This window comes from Teleopsis dalmanni, chromosome 1 (assembly GCF_002237135.1).
Source record: "Teleopsis dalmanni isolate 2A chromosome 1, ASM223713v2, whole genome shotgun sequence".
Lineage (NCBI taxonomy): Eukaryota > Metazoa > Arthropoda > Insecta > Diptera > Diopsidae > Teleopsis > Teleopsis dalmanni.
In genome coordinates, this window is record NC_051846.1 from 44,415,012 (window position 1) to 44,435,653 (window position 20,642).

The 20,642-nt window shown below is 26.0% G+C and overlaps 1 protein-coding gene across 1 annotated transcript; it reads left to right on the forward strand.

Annotated features, from left to right (window-relative positions):
- The first annotated feature begins 1,969 nt into the window (after positions 1–1,969).
- Positions 1,970–17,350, forward strand: LOC119670391 (carboxypeptidase B). The gene is made up of 8 exons (XM_038080637.1): positions 1,970–2,071; positions 14,513–14,719; positions 14,784–14,898; positions 15,004–15,315; positions 15,430–15,540; positions 16,609–16,763; positions 16,938–17,058; positions 17,117–17,350. Exons 1-8 carry the CDS (start codon positions 1,989–1,991, stop codon positions 17,285–17,287), a joined length of 1,275 nt encoding a protein of 424 aa, XP_037936565.1. The 5' UTR covers positions 1,970–1,988; the 3' UTR covers positions 17,288–17,350.
- The last annotated feature ends 3,292 nt before the right edge of the window (positions 17,351–20,642 follow it).

Genomic DNA, 20,642 nt, shown 5'->3' on the forward strand with positions numbered 1-20,642 from the left:
TCACATAATCAAAATATTCAACCTTTTTCTTGTACATAATAAGCCGATATAGTTTGGTCTTTTATATATCGGGTTGTTATTTTGTATATATAAAAATTTGCAAGTTTAAAGTCCAAAATATATACACTTAGAAAAATATGCTCTAATCACATACTAGTTAAGTTGACTTAATCATTTTGTTAGAAAAATTTTACCTTATGTGGTAAAGAAGATATGAAAACCAAGATGTGGTATGGCTTAACCAACATGATGCGTGGAGTATGACCTGAGATTTAGTTAAAATTTGTTTAAATCAACCAAATTATTTTTCTGAGCGTAGTACTACGCTTATATCGATATAAGAGTATTAAAAAAATTTCTCAGACTATTGAAATTTAATAAAATTTTTGCGGCACACGGGAAATCTAAACTGTGCCAATCGTTTAATTCTTTTTACTGATTTGTTTATTTAAATATTTTTTAATTTTGTCATATATTGTATAATTAAATAAACAGATATAAAAGTATCCGGCCTAATATTGAATTTATTTAAGCAGATTTAAATTGATAAAAATCAGATTTCACAAATATTTATAAATATTAATGAGATTCTAGTTCTTAAAATTAAAAAAAAATTATAAATTATTATAAAAACATTATTGAAATCGATAATGTTACTAATGAAAAAGGAAAACTAGTTTTAAAAAACCACAAAGTATTTAATCGAATAAACAAAAAAAAAAAAATCATATTTGCTATGAAATCGGTCAGCACAGAAATGATATAAAAAAAATTAAAAAAAAATATATTAAACATTTGAAATTGTATAATGAAATCGTAATCAGAAAACCGCAATATTTGTCAATTCCCAAAATTAAAAGTCAAAAATTTAGATTTAGAATAAACGTGACTAAATGAGGTAAATGCAGACACTTGTCCGGTCCGGACCGGTGCGTTTTATCAAATGCTGCTGGCAACAGTCAAAAAATCTCTAAAAAAGTTATTAGTGCTTTTACCAAGTTCTCGTGTTTATTTAACAAATAACAATAAAAAATGTATTACAAAAAAAAAAAAATATTAAAAAAAAAATTAAAAAAAATATAAATAAATAAAAATAAATAACTAAATAAAGTTAAGCTGCTGATATGTTGGGCTGTTGAGCTGTTGAGCTTTTAAAACTTTGAAGATCGCTCATTGACCGCGCTTGCGTTTGCTGTAGATCGGCTGTGTTTAAACTTTAAAGTAAATACTCGTAACATCCGCAGTATGCGTAGAAACTCGTGCCACAGAACGCTCAACATATCTTTTAACCTTGACACTCACTTTTTTCTATAAAAAAATATTATTAATAATATCAAGTTGATTCGATCAATTCTACTGTTCATTTCTTCATTTCGGGTATCGTCTTCTTGCTAAGCCAAGATTCAAGCAGCTTGTCAGTCTGCAACAAAACCGAAAACGTTACGGACGGAATCAATCAAGCATTCCGAAAAATCGCTCCTCCATACGTTTGTGTTTTCGAATAAATTTAATTGGTAAAACAATTTTATTTGGGAGTTTGTTGCTAATATAATAAAAAATAAAAGAAAAATCTGATTAAAGTTAGTAAAGTCGTGCAGTGCAATTTTTTTTTTTTTGTAAGAATTGTGTTCCGCCTCATGCAATCATCGATGAGAAACAATGAAGTTTTTCTCGCCACCAGAAGCGTCTGAAGAATCTTGAAAGATTGCAACAGTAAAGTGTGGCAAAAATTGTTCTTTGTGGTTTTAAATTTTTTTATTTCTAATAAAAATACAATTGTAAAATATTTTTCATTGTCATTTTGGTTGAATTTAAATATTTTAAAGTGTTAAATATTTATTACAAATGTGCTAAAAGCAACAGTGTTTATTAGAACGAATATTGCACATAAGCATATACAATTTTTTTTATCTTTTTTTTTATAATTGCATAAGATACATTCATTTTCTATATTGTATTTAAATACAAAAAAAAAAAAAAATTTTGAAATGTGGTTTAAACTCGGTACAATGCTGCTAATATTGGTCTTTTGTGGGCTAACAATGGCCACAAATTTGGATAAATATGAAGGGTAATTTACTTTAATCAACTAAGAATTTTATGGAATGAAAATGCTCAGTAGGCGTTTAATTAATGAGAGTATAGAGTATGAATAAATGCATGAAAACTGAAACGAAATACCTTTTAGTATTTAGCAAATATGTTTAAGTTAGTATAATGCTAATTAATGATTAAAAATGTTAATGAAAAGTACATTATTTTCAAACACGATTATGCAAATTGTTTTTCAAAAGTGATGTGTACATAAAATAGAATAAAATAAAATAAAATAAAATAAAATAATATAAAATAAAATAAAATAAAATAAAATAAAAAAAAGTAAAATAAAATAAAATAAAATAAAATAAAATAAAATAAAATAAAATAAAATAAAATAAATAAAATAAAATAAAATAAAATAATATAAAAAAAATAAAATAAAATAAAATAAAATAAAATAAAATAAAATAAAATAAAATTAAAATAAAATAAAATAAAATAAAATAAAATAAAATAAAATAATTAAAATAAAATAAAATAAAATAAAAAGAAAATAAAATAAAATAAAATAAAATAATATAATAAAATATAATATAAAATAAAATAAAATAAAATAAAATAAAATAAAATAAAATGAAACAAAACAAAATAAAATAAAATAAAATAAAATAAATTAAAATAAAATAAAATAAAATAAAATAAAACAAAATAAAATAAAATTAAAATAAAATAAAATAAAACAAAATAAAAAAAATAAAATAAACTTAAAATAAAATCAAATAAAATAATATAATATAAAATAAAATAAACTTAAAATAAAATAAAATCAAATAAAATTAAATAAAATAAAAGATATAATAATAGAAAATAAATAATAAATAAAATAGAAAATAAAATAAACTTAAAATGAAATCAAATAAAATAATATAAAATAAAATAAACTTAAAATAAAATAAAATCAAATAAAATAAAATAGACAATAATAGAAAATAAATAATAAATAAAATAGAAAATAAAATAAACTTACAATAAAATAAAATATAATAAAATAAAATAAATTTAAAATAAAATAAAGTAATAAATAAATTTAATAGTAGTAAATAAATTTAATGTATATCAACTCATTTACTGTCACTTATATTTATCATGTTCTTTTATTTGACATGCAATGATTAATAACATCAATAATCAGTTTTCATATTATTTATTAAAATTAAGTTATATATTGAAAATGAAATAACTGCATTTATTGAATTTCCATTTCACTTCACTCGCACATTTAGCCTGTAATCAACTTTGTTCGAATGTAATCATTGATATATATTAAAAATATATGTATATTATATATATATATATTAAAAAACTGCTCGCTAACAGCACTTAAAATGAAAATGCACAAAGTAATGTAAAATAATTGCACAAAATATTTAAAATTACATAAAAAACTAAATTAAAATAAAATATATTACTTAATAAAATAAAATGTGGGGCGAAAAAGAACCGATGTTCGCAGTGCCACATCCTCTATTAATAATAAATAAAACAAATTGTAGTAGTAGTAGTTTTTTTTATTTTTATTAAAAGTACTAGAATTCATTCACATTCTACATATATTTTAGCTACGATCTTAAACCAACAGCTGTTTGCCAGAACAAAATCATATATACAATTATATAAATAAGTTTTATTACAATTATTATTTATTAAAGTTACAACAAACACTTCAGGATATTACTATACTATATATAGTATATATATATATGCGGCTATATATTCCGCAAACAAACCTAAATCAAACTTTCTGGTGATTGAAATTCGAGTAGAAATTCTCTATTCGAATTTATTTCAATATATTGTTTAGATATTGCTATTAGGTTCATGTTGAGCCTTTTCCGAGTTAGTGCATCTGGGCACTTTTGATAGCTGGGGCGTTTCTGCAGAGTCCTACCGTACTTATTGACTAATTTATGCATTTTTTAAAAGCTTTGTGATTATTCGATGACTGATCTAAGATCTGCGTATCGCCCCTTGCGGCTAGAGATAATTCTCAGATTAGATAGTGCTAAATAGAGCAGTCTGTCGGTTTTCGTGAATAGGTTCAGGGCTCTGTCCCTCAAAGCTTGACTTTGAGCAACTTTTTGCGGCTTCTGGATAGTAGTGTTGGCAGCTTTGCTATTAGGTGTGAATAATCAGTTAAATGTTCCCATAGATTACTTTACAGTATTAGATGCTTTTAACGTGATTTTCGCTGACCTGTTGTTGTTTAGCTGGCAATAGTTTAGCTATAATTTGCTCATTCAAAATTATATTTTAAGCCTTATATCTTCCATATCCATGTCTTTAATTGCATGCCAATAAAATTGGTGATAATATGGCAGTGGTTATCAGAATTGACAGTTTGCGCTGTACTCTCATAATTTTTTTTAATAAAAATCATTAAACTCTCTTAATAAAAATCTTAAAGAGTTTAAATATGATTTATGAATATAACATTTGTTGGCTAATAATCCAAACTAAGGTAACTTAACCACTGTTCCACAGATTGATGTTGGTCTGCAAGAGTAATTTCAAAAAATCTTAGATCTTTTAACATATTTTAAATTATCTTTTCGTGAGCATTTAAAGTAATAAATTAATTTTCGTGTTTTGTGATATAATTTTTTGGGAGAATATCGGTAACGATCCTTGCAAAAAATATTGGATATTTTCTTTGAGAAACACTGATCTAAATCTTATCGCACACAGAGGAAAGGAGTGTTATAGTATATGCTGGATTTATACTTCTCATCATGACAGCTTCTACAAATTTCATTTAATGTTAGAAATTATCTTGTCAACATTTATAACTATTGTTAATTATTCTTATCAAATCTATACCATATTGATCTTGCGCCGATTTAACTATTTTATTTATCAACTCATTCGAATTTCGTTCCATTAGACGTTTGCGTTATCCCAGTTAAATGTCGTCATCCCCGTTTATGTTGGGTAGTTTCATCAGAAAAATTTATTCTTTTAAGTTTGGTTTGGTTTGAGTAATTTTTGGTCTTTCAGAACACCAACAATTGCATTAAAATATTAATTAAGAGAGATTTTCGATTAAGATACTCGTAATTAAGAGAGAAATCACTGTTTAAATATTAACTTTAAACTATTGTTTAGTATAATGTTTCGTTATGTCGCATATTAGATTATTAAGTACAATTTTTTTTTTGCATCAAGAAATTAAATTGGTTCGTGCTTACATACTAAGTATCTGTTCTCAACTTAATTAATTCATTAATTAAAACCTGAAATAAGGAATATCATGCCATGACCTTTATAAAATAATTACAAGGAATTATTTATTTCAATGCACTTTTTAAAGTAATGCAAATATTTTGTTTAATATAAAAGGTTTTATATCCACATCATATTTAATATTTTTTTTGTTAATTTCATTTATGTTCATTTTAATGACAATATTATATGCATGATATTTTATTTATTAAAATTCACATTCAGTAGCAATAAAAATCCGTCTTTGAAATTACTAATTTTTTAAAGCCATTCATTTAATCACAAGACTTTTAACTCAAACGAGTTTAGGTAACGTGTGATTTTGTGAAGTATTGCAAAATATTATTAACAAAATAAGACAACAATCTTAATATAAAACCTCATTAGCAACATTAATTTGAAGAAATCGAAAAAAATTGAATTGTTTTGATGCAAATTAAGTGAATCAGTAGTATAGGAAAATATGCAATTATTTAATAATATTATCACAATAAAATGCATAAAATTTTATTTAACATATAATTTATTTCTGTGATATAATAAATAATTAAAAAAAAATATTTCATATAAAAAAGTGAATTAAAAATTAATTCCCACATGCTCTGTACTTAACTACTGAAGAGCTGTTGAAAAACATTAATTCGCAAGTCATGACAAAAACTTTAAGCAAAACAATTTCTCAGAAAATGTAAACAAAATTGTTTATAAACATTATAAAATATTTTATTGATTTTTACTATTTTTATACAAATTGAATTATCTTTTTTTTTAAATATTATTTTTTACATTACATATGTTTACATCTCATCTTTTACATATTAGACAAAACGAGCAGTGAATTCTTGGTTTAAAAGGAAGTTTAAGCATTGAATGAGTTCCACTAGATTCAAGCATATGAATGTTAATCTAGAAACTTTACTTAATTTAGGGATATTCAAAGTTTAAACGGGTCCCTAATAGGACTGATGGCCATTGTCATCACAGTGGTGGGGAGACTCAACCGCTGGAGAGATCTGTTAGTGATTTATTAAAATCTGACGCAAGTTGAGGGGCCGTTGAGAGTGTCGATGATGATAATAGATTAAAGTATATCATCTCTAATCTAAATCAATATATTTCTATAACAAAATTATTTTGTTTGTGATCGAAATATAAAAAATTTTGGTGTTATATAGTAAGATAAGGCAAAGAAGACATGTGGATCGCTGTTCAATTTATATAGAATACTTTTGTATTCAACAGCTGTTGAATTATATACCGCTAAGCGAGAGTATGTGGAAATCTTGCAGAAAGTTGATATAAAAGAAGAAAGAGTAACTCGTTAGATTGCTCGATGATAATTCAGAAAGTGTTAATTAATTGTTATATATGCATATTTGATCGATTCTGAATCTTACTTTCTTTTGCGTATGCTAGTGATTTCAGTAGTACTGTAGAAGAACTGATTTCAGTAGTAATGAAGAAAAACTGATTTCTGTAGTCGGATATGAAAAATCTGTGCAATTACTTTGTTAATCATACTGAACAAAATTGTACTTTTCCAGTTCTTACAACCCATACGATTTCAATTTTTCAGCATATATACTATAGCGTGGTATTTTAGAGTCAGATAAAATTCTCTGTGATTTGAAATGTTGAAAAATATGAAGAATTCTGGATACGTCTAGAGATACGTCGATCTTGAAAATTTCAGTAAAAATACTGCCTGGATTAGTGGTATTGAGCTTGATCAAGTTTTGCAATTCAATCTAAATTCTGTCTAGTGCTTCGCTATTTCGGTCAGTTTTACGATTGATTAGTATTGAAGGTATTGATTAGGCTGCATAGTTCATAAGATATGTCTATTTTTTAAGAGAATTGCAGTGTTCCACTTTAACGTTCAGTTCGTTTACAACTTTGTTTTGTTGTGATCGAAGACTAGGTATGTAATTTTGGTTAATAATTAGGTCTTAGCAGAATAAATTAATAGGTTATTGTTCTTCATGATTGCTTTGGGTTTGTTGCGGACACTGCTTGCATAGACTTGCATAGATTTTAAGCTAGAGATAATAGGGGTCTTCGATAATTTTGCTTTAAACATGGTAAGAAATATCTATTTTGATGGCGATATTGTTATACTCGATATGAAAGGTTTATTTCCTTTTTAGTTTTGGGCGAGCCATATAATTTAGTTTAACTAGTCATTACAGTGGAGTGTTTTCAGAGTCGATGAGATTGTTCTCACTGTAAGCATAGTTTTGTTAAACGTTGTAACTATTGATCCACACAGGCGCACTGTATTTAGTTGCTGAGTAAGTCAGATAGAACACGGGAGTGCGGACGCAATTTGACGCAGTACAACACTAAACTTCTGTCTTATTTGAATGATGCTGTTTCTTGTTTTTTGTATTTTGGACACAAAAGATATTCTCAAGATATCAAGATATTTTCTTGATATAACATCACCATTGAAAGTCATTTGTATGTTGCTATTTGTATTCTTGAGATTACAGGAGAAGTAACACACTGCAGTTTCAATGGAATGGTTAGGCAAATATTCAACATTAATTAAATTAAGATTAATTTATTTTTAATAAATTTAATTAATTATAATAATTAAATTTTATATTAAAATAAAACAAAAGTTAGTGACTGATATTAACTGAATCATTTGTTCAAAAATAATAACAATAACTTATTGTGACTTTTATTTTTTAACTGCATTATAATTTAAATTATAATAATATAATTTATGCACTAATGGCTAAGGTTATTGGCTCTAGTCTATTTAATAATTACTTAGTGTGCTTCATTAAACACACAACATTGACTTTTAGCAAAAAATCTTAAGCGCGTTTTCAAATGCTTTAAGCAAATGTCAAACTTAATTATGTATTAAAATAAAATCATTGAAAATAAATGTATTCCACATACAAATTAAGTATCTAAATACAAAAAAAAAAAACAAAAAATCCTAACAAAAGCTTTTTAACAGTTAAACTCAGTTAATTCGTTTAACAATTTTAATGACACTCTGAGTAATTTTGCTGAAACTTGAACTTAGGTCTATTTGAAGATAAAATGCCAAATTTCAAGAGACAAAATATATTCAAATTAAAAATACTTCACAATTTTGTGACATTCTTAATGAATTTATAATTGCAGTTTGAGCTACTAACATAAATTTGGTGGGAGTATTTCTTACACATCTCGTATTCACTATAGATCGGTAGCCGTCAGTCTCCATGTCTATCTTTACAAATTTTTAACGGTTGGTGATATTTACTAATATTTAATGATATTGCTTTTAAGTAAACTAAGTAATATAATATTTATTTTAAGTTTTTTTTTTAAATTTGCGATTAACGTTTTGGTCTTGGATTTTTAAATCAGTCAAGGGCGCTGACATTTTTAACGATTTGCAGGTATAATTTTTAGTAAAATATTGTAGTTAATGATTTTTAAATTAAAAATTTTCAAAGGTGTTGCTAAGATATAAAATTTTTACTATTTTACTATTTTTTACGATTGTTTACAATTAATCGCATAACAAAAAATACTTTTATGTTATGTTTATATTCATTCACATTCAGTATATTTCAACTGCGTTTAATCCATAGATACAATATTTACTCAAAAAACTAAAAAGACATTATACAACGTATATAGATTATATGTTTTAGAATAATTTTCGATATTCTAGTTTTTATTTAAATAATCAAAAATAGTTTATGGTACAAATTAGCCCCAAGCAACACACTTCCTTCCTGTCTTTTTCTGTTTAGCATTTTCTGCAATCGAGGTCACTTTAATAAAAATAAAGTCACAGAATAGCAGCTTCATTGAGCAAAATAAAGAAAAAAAAACTAGCCTCATCTTTGAACAGATGATGCTATTGATAATGAAAAGCAATAAAAATTCACAAAAATTAAATATAAGATAAATATCTAGAATTCATAAAATGTTTATGTTAATGAACGACGATGAAGTTAACAGTTGTAAAATTCTGCTACTTGATTATATGTATCTCATACCTTGCGGTAGCGATGCTGCGATGCTGCGCTGGTCCAGCGCGGTTTATTCCAGTTTAAAATGCATGCATAAAATCACGTGAATGAGTAGCGCCAGTTGGAGCGTTTGATCGAGCGCCCTGACACTTTACTACCGCGGCGGTTGCTACTTATTAAGCCATAAATAATTTTCGTTTTGTAGTTTTTCGTTGTAATGGAAATTTTTCTCAATAAGCCATTATGCATATTTATCATTTAAATGGTTTCTGTATTAAATAATAAATTGGCCACAGATACTATTTTTGACTGCATATCGCACATTTATGTTGTTTTTTTTGTTTGTGTCTTGTTTCGTTGCAATTTGCATAAACGTCGTTTTAAACAAATTATATTCTGTTTAACATATTCATAAATTTTTATAAATTATTTACAAAACATTTGTTTATAAAGCACAGATGTTAAAAGTTTTAAATTTAATTGTGAATAATTTGTGAGGTGGTAACCGTTTTATTATTTGTTAATATTTATGAAAAATTATTTTCGAATAAAATAAACCATATTTAATGTTTCTGAATTAATCACTGTAATTAGAGACATGTAAGAATATCTGTAATACATTGTTTTAGTCGTTGCAAAGAGGTTTCGCAAAATGGAGGCAATTCTTAAAAATATAAAGAAATAATTTTTTAAAATAATTGCATTCTTGAAAATCAATTTATCCTAAAACTTGAGCTAAACAATTAAACTCAAAAAAAAAAGTTTAATAAAAACAAAGCATATTTAGTATAACTGAAATACAAGGAACCTGAGTATGATAGGTTATCGGTGTGGTTATAGTGAGAAAATGGATAAACAATAAAAATTGAAAAAACTCTTTAATAATATAAATTAATTGTACATTAACTCAATGTGTTAACACAAAGGTCCTGATTCAAAGTTGATAGCGCTCAATTACCTGATACTTTTGGTCCAAAAATTATGTATTATTATTATTATGTATTATGTATTATTAAACCAACAGATTTTTCCAAAAAATACTGATAATGGTTATTTGAAATATCTCTATGATCAGCTCAAGAGTTTACTTCATTAAAGATGTTTCTTTACGGTTTGGAAATTTTCGCACTATTACCATCCCATCCTATTCAAAATAGGTTTTTTAAAATATAAAATAGAATTTTTGATTATAAATATACAATATAAAAATAAATAAACTACAATAAATTTTAATCCCGAATATTGGCATTCTAGTAAAGTCTTAAAAACTTATTGAAGTTTTTTTACCTTCTAAACCAATTGAAATCCAATTGTTCATACAGATGGTTCATACAGAACCATAGGATTGATTACAATATCGCTGAGAAACTTCTTCTTTATTTGGCGATTCAAATTCGAATATTGGTAATCATATAACATAAAATCACATTGTTTAAATAAACTTTAACATAATTACAAATTTTTTATGATTTCTGCATATTGTTTTCTGTATCTAGCTATATTGATAAGGTTGCCAACTTCTCGTATCCATTGACGTATATTTCACAACCATACAAATTGTTTCCCAATAATATGTCGTTTCACTTCGATTTTTCTCTGAATAATCATTTGGAGTAGCTAATATTTTGAATATCTTATTACATGCCCTATGTAAGCTGTTTTCCTTGTTTTTTATAGTTGCTAACAATTCACGATCTCAGTTCATTCTTCGTAAGACTTCATTATTTTTAACATGATCCGTCCATAGAATTTTGATTCTAGATAGATAGAATTCTCCGAAGAATCCATAACTTAAATGCTTTAAACTTGTTAATAACAACTTTCAAAGTCCATGGCCTATAGGAGTATAGAGCAGAGAAACTACTGTTTTCAAAAATTGTTGGAATTTTTTATTGCTCAAAGAAATTTAGCTCTTCATGGATCTAACCTAGAGATGCCTAGCTAGTAGCAATTTTCATACCCTTTTTTTGTAATATCCTTTGTTATAACGACTTCGTACAAGCGAAAGCTAATACATATAAGGTGTTCTTCTAAATGTGTGAAGGCAATGAAACTATCGTATGCAATGTGTGAAGCAATGGTCGTCCATAAGTAATTATTAAAAGGTACTCACACATTTTATTTAATAAAAGTATAAAAAAGTTTTTTTTTTGTGCATAAAACCATTATTTTTAGTGCTGTTTGTGAGCAGATATTATAAAAAATAATGTTTCTTTGCACTATAGTGATCATAAACATTGTTTTGGCGTTTAATAAGAAATTTGTTTTAATAAAAGGAAGCTTTTCTGGAAGAGGTTTTTTGAGAGGCCGTTTTTAATAGGATCACAATAATTTATATTAACACCTTGTTATTATAGAGGGTTACAAGAAATGAAAAATTGATCTATATATATTTATAGTATATATGTAATTATACATGATTGGTGCATATTGCAACAATTAAGAAAAATTTTATATATTCACAATTATTCCGTTAAATCTGAGCTTGAATTGCACAGTTTAATTTAATTTTTTTTTTGGAAATACGTGTTCGATTTCTGGTACTTGTAGTTTCAAAAAATTATTTGCGAATAATTGAATACAAGAATTATTTTCAAGATCACTGATGATGTGTATTTGGCATTACTCGAAACAGTTGTGTAGTTTGCCAAAAACTCAATTAATTAAAATAATATAAAATAAATTTTTGTTGTTGTAGTTCACTACTGTTCGAAAATATCTTCAGGAAATACTTTTTGCATTATATTGTATTTCTTTACCATAAGGTTTTAGAAAATGAAATTATTGAACGGTTTCATAAGAAAATTTGTTTCATTACGGAAATTAGTAGTTGCAGTATTTCATAGTTCTCAAGAGATTTATTTAAATATATAGCTTTAAACGTAAATTTTTTAAGTTGAGAACGTTATAGAAGTATAGCGTATAAAGATACACATATATGAAACTTTTTTAGTTGGTAAAATAATTAAAAAGATACGTTTAATATTATTAAACTCTGCGAAGTAGAGCAAACTCTGCACTCTGCGAAGTGCAATAAGTTTTCAAATTAAGTTATGTTTTGCTAATATTTAAATTTTAGATAATTTTAGATAATTAAAAAGAAAAGATATTATTGCTTCAATATCATTATTGCCATTGTTCGGTACATTAGATATAATATCGTCTGAGCTGAATAAATGCTCTTATAAATGATTAATTTGTAGTATTCGCGTGTGATTGGTTTAATCTTCTTAAAATATTTGTTTTTAATTTTTTTTTAAATAATAATTAATCATTATTAATTCTATTCAGATCATTTATTGTTGTTACAAAAATAAAAATAATTATTATCTTGAAGTTCTTGATCGATTATAATTAATATAACAATAGAGACTAAATTCTTCGATATTGAAAATTTCATTATCTCCTGGCTGAGATTGGCTTTCAAGAGGATTTATTTAGGCTAATGAGTAAGACTTTTGATGATGAGTAATATAATTTGAGCTGTCTTGTTAAAATTTTGATATTTTTAAGCTGTTTGAATGTATTCAGATAACAATTCTTATTAGGTATTAATAAAATATAAATAAATTAATATAATAAGCACAACAGAATTTTTGACTTCAACTCATAAAACTTTTTAATGAAGAGAACTAAGTAGTACTAAATTCATATTAATAACTAAGTATTCAAGTATATATAGGAGTTAATAAATCTTTAAGATTCATATCTTTTATCTTAAGTATATATCAGTAATAACTTAATATTGTCAAAAAAGCGCTTAAGTAATGAATATCATTAAATGGTGTCAGTATCAGTACGGTAAATGATCACTTTCAACAATATGATTCTAAATTATGAGAAAGTTAAAATTAAGGGAAAAAAAATTTACCAAACTTTTATTTTACATCCGTTAATCTGATACAGATGAATAGTTCTTATATTGGTTCTGATTACTAATTTCTAATCCGATTAAGGTGGTTTTGAGAATTGGTAATACGGTTAAGTTTCTTAATAATTTTTTGTGTTATTAAATAATATAAATCACATCATACGCAATGATGTTTTCTTACTTAATTAAGCAACTAATCAACTAAATTTTTTAAAATAAAAAATAATTGAGAATTTATTATCTTACGAGTATTATGATTAACGATATATTTTGAAAAGAAATATCATATAAAATTTTTAATATATAATTTCTATATATTTAATAGTACTGGCAAGTGTGCTTGGTTATATCTCAAATTGAAAATTTGATCCATAATTCCCTTAAATCATTCTGTATATTGTTTACTCTGATTTTATTTTTAAAAATATATTTAAAATTTTGTTTTTTGTGGTAAGACATCCAGAATACATAATATATAATATATATTCATAATACAAAAAACAGATTTCAGAATGGTCTTTAATTTCTTTTGTCAATTTGATTATGTTACTTTAACCGATTTTTAGCCTATTTTTTGTAGTGAAAGGTATAGCTAAGGGAAAGAGGAAAAGGACATAGGGAGTCATATTTGCTCATATAATGAATTTTCGATGAATACTTCTCAAATTTTTGAATAACAATTTGTTGACAATTACAACTTTGTGTGGAAGTGCTATATCTAATTGTAGTCATCACACAAATCTGGGTTTTTACGATGAATATTTTATTTTGAACACCCCATAATGCCTTATGACTGCTTGACATTCCAGTAATAATTCAAAATATGCTGCACCACGAGAATTAATGAAAGAAAGTGATCAAAATCTTGACTTAAAGCTGTTTTGTTAGGTTTCAGAAAAATTTTTGTTATCCATTTTGATGATTATTGATTTATTTGTATTTCGTACCTGGTCCTCCCAGATTTAAATAATTCTTTATTCTAAATTTCTAAATTCTAAAATTCTTTAGTCACACATTCATGCAATATATTAGAACTACGGATGAGGCATTGGTGTACCAATACAACATACAAGCAAATCCATAGTCATCAAAATAGATAATAAAGTATTATCACAAGTTAAGTTCTGCAAAAGATTTAGATCTTCTGAAAGAAGTCTTCCAGGCACACATCTCATGTCTGAAACATCAACTAGAGCTAAATAAACTGTATGCTAACAACTTGCTGCATAAATATAAGTTCTTAAATCTTTTCACGCGAAGCTCTTAAATATATATTCTAGTTCAGCATTTTACAGATATGTGTATTATATAAAATAATATTATTTAATATTTTTAGTTACTACAAATATACTGTATTTCATAATGGTGAAGATGTTTTCAATCATATGGTGCAATTGCAAACAGTGGATGAAAATTTGGACTTTTGGTTACTGACACGTAATATGTCTATAATATCTGTAAGCCCTACAGTGCAACCATTCCTAGAAACGAGATTGAAGAAATTACGTGTACCATATGTAGCCAAACCATTAATGGAAGAAATGTAAGTCTATTTCAAAACGTATATTAGTTATAAATGTGTTAAATATAAATATAATTTATTTCAGGTCTGCCTTCACTCAAAATGTGACTGATACCGAATGTGATAATTCAGAATGCACATTAAGTCGTTCTAAGAGACAGGCTCGTGGTGTTTTTGGACATTTTCCACGTTACAGTGAGGTGTGATTATATGGAATAGTGATTTGATAATTTTTTTTTGTTAATATGTTATAGTCTTATTTTAATTAATGTTTTTATTTTTATTCTATGTTGACATTTGAATAGATTTTAAATTATATGAGCGCTCTTGCTTCAAGAAATCCACAATATTGTCGTTATGAGTCTTTGGGTCGTACACATGAAGGACGCCACGTAGCTGGATTGTCTATATCTTTGAACAGTCAACTTCGTCCCAGACGTGTTGCTTATGTTCAAGGTGGTACACATGGTCGTGAATGGATTACACCTTTAGCTGTACTTTACTTGGCCAATGAGTTGTTAAATAATTTGCGTGCTTTTCAGAGCGTTTTACAAGATACTGAGATATATGTGGTACCTTTAGTCAATCCAGATGGTTATGAATATACACATACACGAGTAAGTTAAAACTCTGTGGCCCTATAATGGGGTAGAACTTAATTTTATATTTGTTAGTATTATTATAAATGTTTAAAAATTATTTAATATGTATTAAATATTTTTTGTTTTAAGGATCGTTTTTGGCGTAAAAATCGTCATCATTATGGTGGTAGATCATGTGTGGGTGTTGATATTAATCGGAACTTTGCTAACAATTGGAATTATCGTGGAGCAAGTCAAAATGTAAGCATTAATATTAAATGTGATGTACTATATGTTTCTCATGGAATAATATTTTGAGGATAGATTAAATTTAGTGTAAAAATTTAATTTTAAATTTTATTAAAATCAATAAATATTATAATTTTTGAAAGCTATTAGTCATATTATAATTTTTGAATAAATATTATAATTTTTGAAAGCTATTAGTTATATTAGTTATTGAATAAATAGTTTTTTATACAGTGGATTTAGAAGACGGGACATAGGCATACTATTGGATAATGTTCGTTTATATTCCAATTATGTTCGTTTGAGCTTTTTAGTGTAGGGCTATCTATAGTCATTAAATTAGTTAAGAAGGGACAATGAAATGAGTTTAGATTTTGCTATTAAGTTTGTAGAGATTCCGGATAATAAAAGCAATTACAGGTCCTGAACCGTATTGTCATATGGGTAGAGAAGTGAAGTATGGGAGATAGCATTAAGGAATTGCAAAATACGGATGAAGGGTCAACTCTCTGGAAATTGTATTTGTTTAACACAATATTAATTGGTAAAGCATATAGTGATATATTAAAATTTTGTTTTAGCTTGTCGCAAATCAGATTAAGAGTGTTGCTTGAGCTTTTGCGTGGCCGCTGTTGGCTTAGTGAATACTCAAGTAACATAGCTATTACAGATTCTGAAAATTACTTATTTAGAGATTCTGCGATAAATTAATTGAGTTGCCAGATTATAGATAAGGGTGAAAACATATGAGAGATAATACTCGATAGCGTTCAGTCCAGTCAAGATAGTTTTATAGAATTATTTTTTCATAGTACAGGATTGTACAATGATATACTGGATGCAGAAGCTGAAATACTAAATAAATTATTAAGTTCATATTTAGATCACAAGTTGTAACTTCGTTAGATAGAATTAATATCAATTAAAAAATCATGAAGTTTTCAATTTCATTTAAGAAATTAAACTTTCAATTATTCCTTAATAAACCAATATTACTTTCTCGTCAATTGAGCTATTTTTTTTGGATTTGAAATCAATCATCCTTTACTATTAAAATATTTATTTTCATCTCCGTTTCAGTTATGTTCTGAAGTTTATTCTGGTACATCGCCTGGTTCTGAGGCAGAAACATCTGCTGTGGCTCGCTATTTGAGCGCCAATCGTCATCGTGTTAAACTTAGTTTGGATGTGCACTCATTTGGAAAGTACATCTTCTATCCTTACGGTTATTCGAGGTGAGACATTCAAAAACGAAAGAATTTCACTTTCATATCTGAATTCAGATGTTGTCGCAACATGTGAGAAAACTAATTTATTTTTCGTTTAGAAAAATCAATTAACAAAATCAATTATAAACCAAAAACTTTTTAGATAGATATTTTAAATTAAATTTTAATTTATTTTTAAAGAAATGCCCTTGCGCCCACACGTAATTTACTGCATTCAGTAGCTCAACGTGCCGCCACACAAATTGCCAAATATCGTGGCACGCGTTATTCCGTTGGCACGTCTGCGGGTATCCTTTATGAGGTAAGATAAAATGCATTATGGAAAAGGACATTTAATGGATTTTTTTTTCATTAAATAGGCTTCTGGTGGCTTAGATGATTATGCTTATGGCAATTTGGGTATACCGATGTCCTTCACGCTTGAGTTGCCCGGTGAAAATTTCCAAGTGGCCCAATCAGATATAATACACATTTGCAAGGAGACATTTGCGGGTTTGATCGAATTTATCAGGCACGTCAGCTTGTACTAATTTTTATAGGTCCTTTTTATGTTTATTGGTTGTGTGTTTTAAATGCATCGTTGTTAATTTTAAGTAGTACTAAATATTTTTTATTTAATTTAATAATTTAAAATAAAATTGTGATTAAAATGAAAATAAATGTTAAATAGTACAAATGAAAATTTTAAGCATTTTATTTGAAAAAAATATTAAATTATATTTATTTAAAACGTAAAAAGAAAAGATAAAAAAAATGAGTGCATAGTTCTAGCAGTTAGTGCTCTTATAATAATAAATTAATAATTGCTTACTTAAATTTCAATATTAGTAAATATAATATAATTATATATAAATTATATAAATTCTTATCATAATTATAAATTATACAAAATTATATACATAAAAAGGTTTTTCGAACAGTAGTAAATTATAACAACAAAAATTAATTTTATATTATTTTAATTAATTTAATTTTTGGCTGTCCATAAAGCTGTTCAAGTATTGTCAAATACATATCAGCAGTGGTCTTGGAAATAATTATTGTATTTAATATTTCCTAAATAATTTTTTGAGATTGAAAGTGCCAAGGATTGAATTCGTGCCCTGTCAAACTTGAAGCTCAGAGTCAGTGCAGGTGCCTTAACGAACTGACCCAAAGCCGTACTGGACTTTTTTATGTTCGCACATTTTTTTGGAGTTTTGATACTTTCATGTGAACGTTTAATTAACCAATTCATTTGTTGTGTTTATATTAGAACACATTTGTAATTAAATAAATAAATTAATCAAAAATTAAGTACATAAATCAAAAAATTAAATACGCATTAAGAAAATAAAAATTGTATGAATAAAATATTAAAGTAGTAGTTGTAGTAGTGGTAGTTTAAAAGTGTAGTCCCACTTCGGTACTGCAAAACATTAAACGTTGAGGGTATTGAGACGTTGCTCACTAACTCGGTGATCTGCAAAGAAAATTAAATGACAAAAGTTTGAAAGCCTTTTTTAATTACTTTTTTATTAAAGTTGTAAAACTAAATAACTAAAGCAGCTTCACAAAAAATAAATTCTCATTGAATGTGATCACTTTTTTTAGTTACCGAGTACGTTTGAGCAATTATATCTGTTATTAAAAATGCTTTCATTACAAAGTATTCTTACCTATAAATATTTTTATGTTTCGACAATTTATAATTGAAAAAACTTTCCTTAAACATTAAATCTTAATTTAACTTAAATCAATTACAAATGAAGTTCTTGCAATCAGTGTTCCACTTACCGCAAATGTAAATATAAAAAAAAATTAAAATGTTAACTAACAGCAATAAAATCAAGGAAGAAGCGCAATACTGCTACGTTATTAGCACTAATAATCTAATCTAAACAAATAAAAAAACCAAAATAAAATAAGAAAAATATGTCAGCTAACAGCACTAGAGAAATGAAAATATAATTTCCCAAAAATTTTATATAGAAAGACAATTTTCAATGTTGACACCTTAACCACTTTAGTAATACTGGTTAAAGGTTAACAAAATAGACAATAATAAAAAAAATTACTCAATCAATTAATTATTAATTAACCTTTCTTAATGATTTGCTTATTTGTTTTTGTTCTTTTAGAAATGAGCGATTATTTTTTTCCTTTATAAAGAAACCGAATAAGAGTTACCGAAATTGTTGTATATAAAATTGGAAAAAGTTTAAGAGATAAGATAAAATCATTTACAAATTGATTACAGATCACCATCAAATTCAAGGTTATCTGACGTCATTTAACAACACTGAAAATTATTAGAGTGTTATATATAGAAAGTTGTTATATATATAACTGGGAATTTATACATATACCAGGTGGTTATATATTGGCAGTGGAATTGTGATAGTAAAAACAAAAATTATCTTTATTTCATGAATTAATGGTCTGTGTTGATAAGTGTTAGTATTTTGATTCAAAATTTATAAATTAATCATTTGTAAAAAAAAGTTCAACGTAACATATAACGCTATTTTGTTAAAATCATATATCGCCCAAATTAAAACATCTTATCAATGACGAAGAAATCAACAGTCATGTTTCTCTATTAAAGGAAAGAGCAATAATATATCCATTTTAAAAAAATATAAACCTATACATGTCCAGACCATACCATTGATCAAATTGTTAATTTTTGGGGATGTGAATACTATTCAGTTTATGACTGTTGGTTACTTTAATTGCGACTATTTTGCTTATTTATAAACCAAGTTAATCAATTGCTAAGCATGATTTTTACAAAAAGTAATGGATCCGTTTTAAGTTATAGAACCCAATCTGCAAAATTTATACATAATAAATAGCAATCTGGTGTGAGTTTCGGATCAATTGAATTTTGAACAATTAAAATTATAACTTTAGGGTTATAAGAAAGTTTAAGGGTTCATTGTCTTATTGGTTTATCGATAGCAATGGTACTACTGAAGATAAAGTACACAAGATAATAAGGTATTGATGGGGGAAAAATTTTATATTAATTAGTTTTTATGCAGATGTGATCAAAAAAGCTGTGACCCATGTGTGTAATTAAAAATATTGAATTTAGATAGTAGTTTGCTGGGCCACCACGCATAGATCTGATACTTCTATAGCGATACTAGATTAGAGTCCTTAAAGACAGTTGATGATAATACAGAGAACTAAAAAGGTTTGTATCATTTGTATATATTCAGAGATAGTTTTCTTCAAAATCAAGAGTAAAGTGCAGCCCATTAAAATTGGTAGCTACAAGAAATTTTATTTGAATTGTAACATATAAATAATATATAAGTTAAAGATTTTAATATGGTGCCCGTTTCTATGCCTATATATTGATATTTATTGTTTTTGTGGTCATTGAAACTTTACTGTACTTAACTTTAAAATATCGTTCAAGAAATTAAATTAAATTTGCATGTAAGATAATATTTTTCATTAATATTATTTATTATTATTATGAATATTAATAAATTTAAAATATTTTTTATAATTTGTATATTTAAAAATTAAATTAATTAAATAAAGTGATATAAAAATACTACGTTTATACTAACATGAAGTTTTCTTTTTATTAAAGCTAACTTTTAGAATTTCATACTGCAATATTTTTAGCCACCACTGTATGTGTAGTGCGAGTTCTATATTATTTACCTATACGCATGCCAATGCTTTAATTTACATTTGGTTGAAGTGATAAATATAGGAATTCATATGAGAAGTATTGGCTTGTGTGTACAAAGCAATTAAATAATTCTACACTATTTAAGTAGGTTTAGCTAATAGTTACGTCGCTGGATCATTTTCGATTAGAAATTAATTTATTGTGTATTATAAGTGCGCGTATGTTAAGATTCCGATAAGATTATTGCCGGA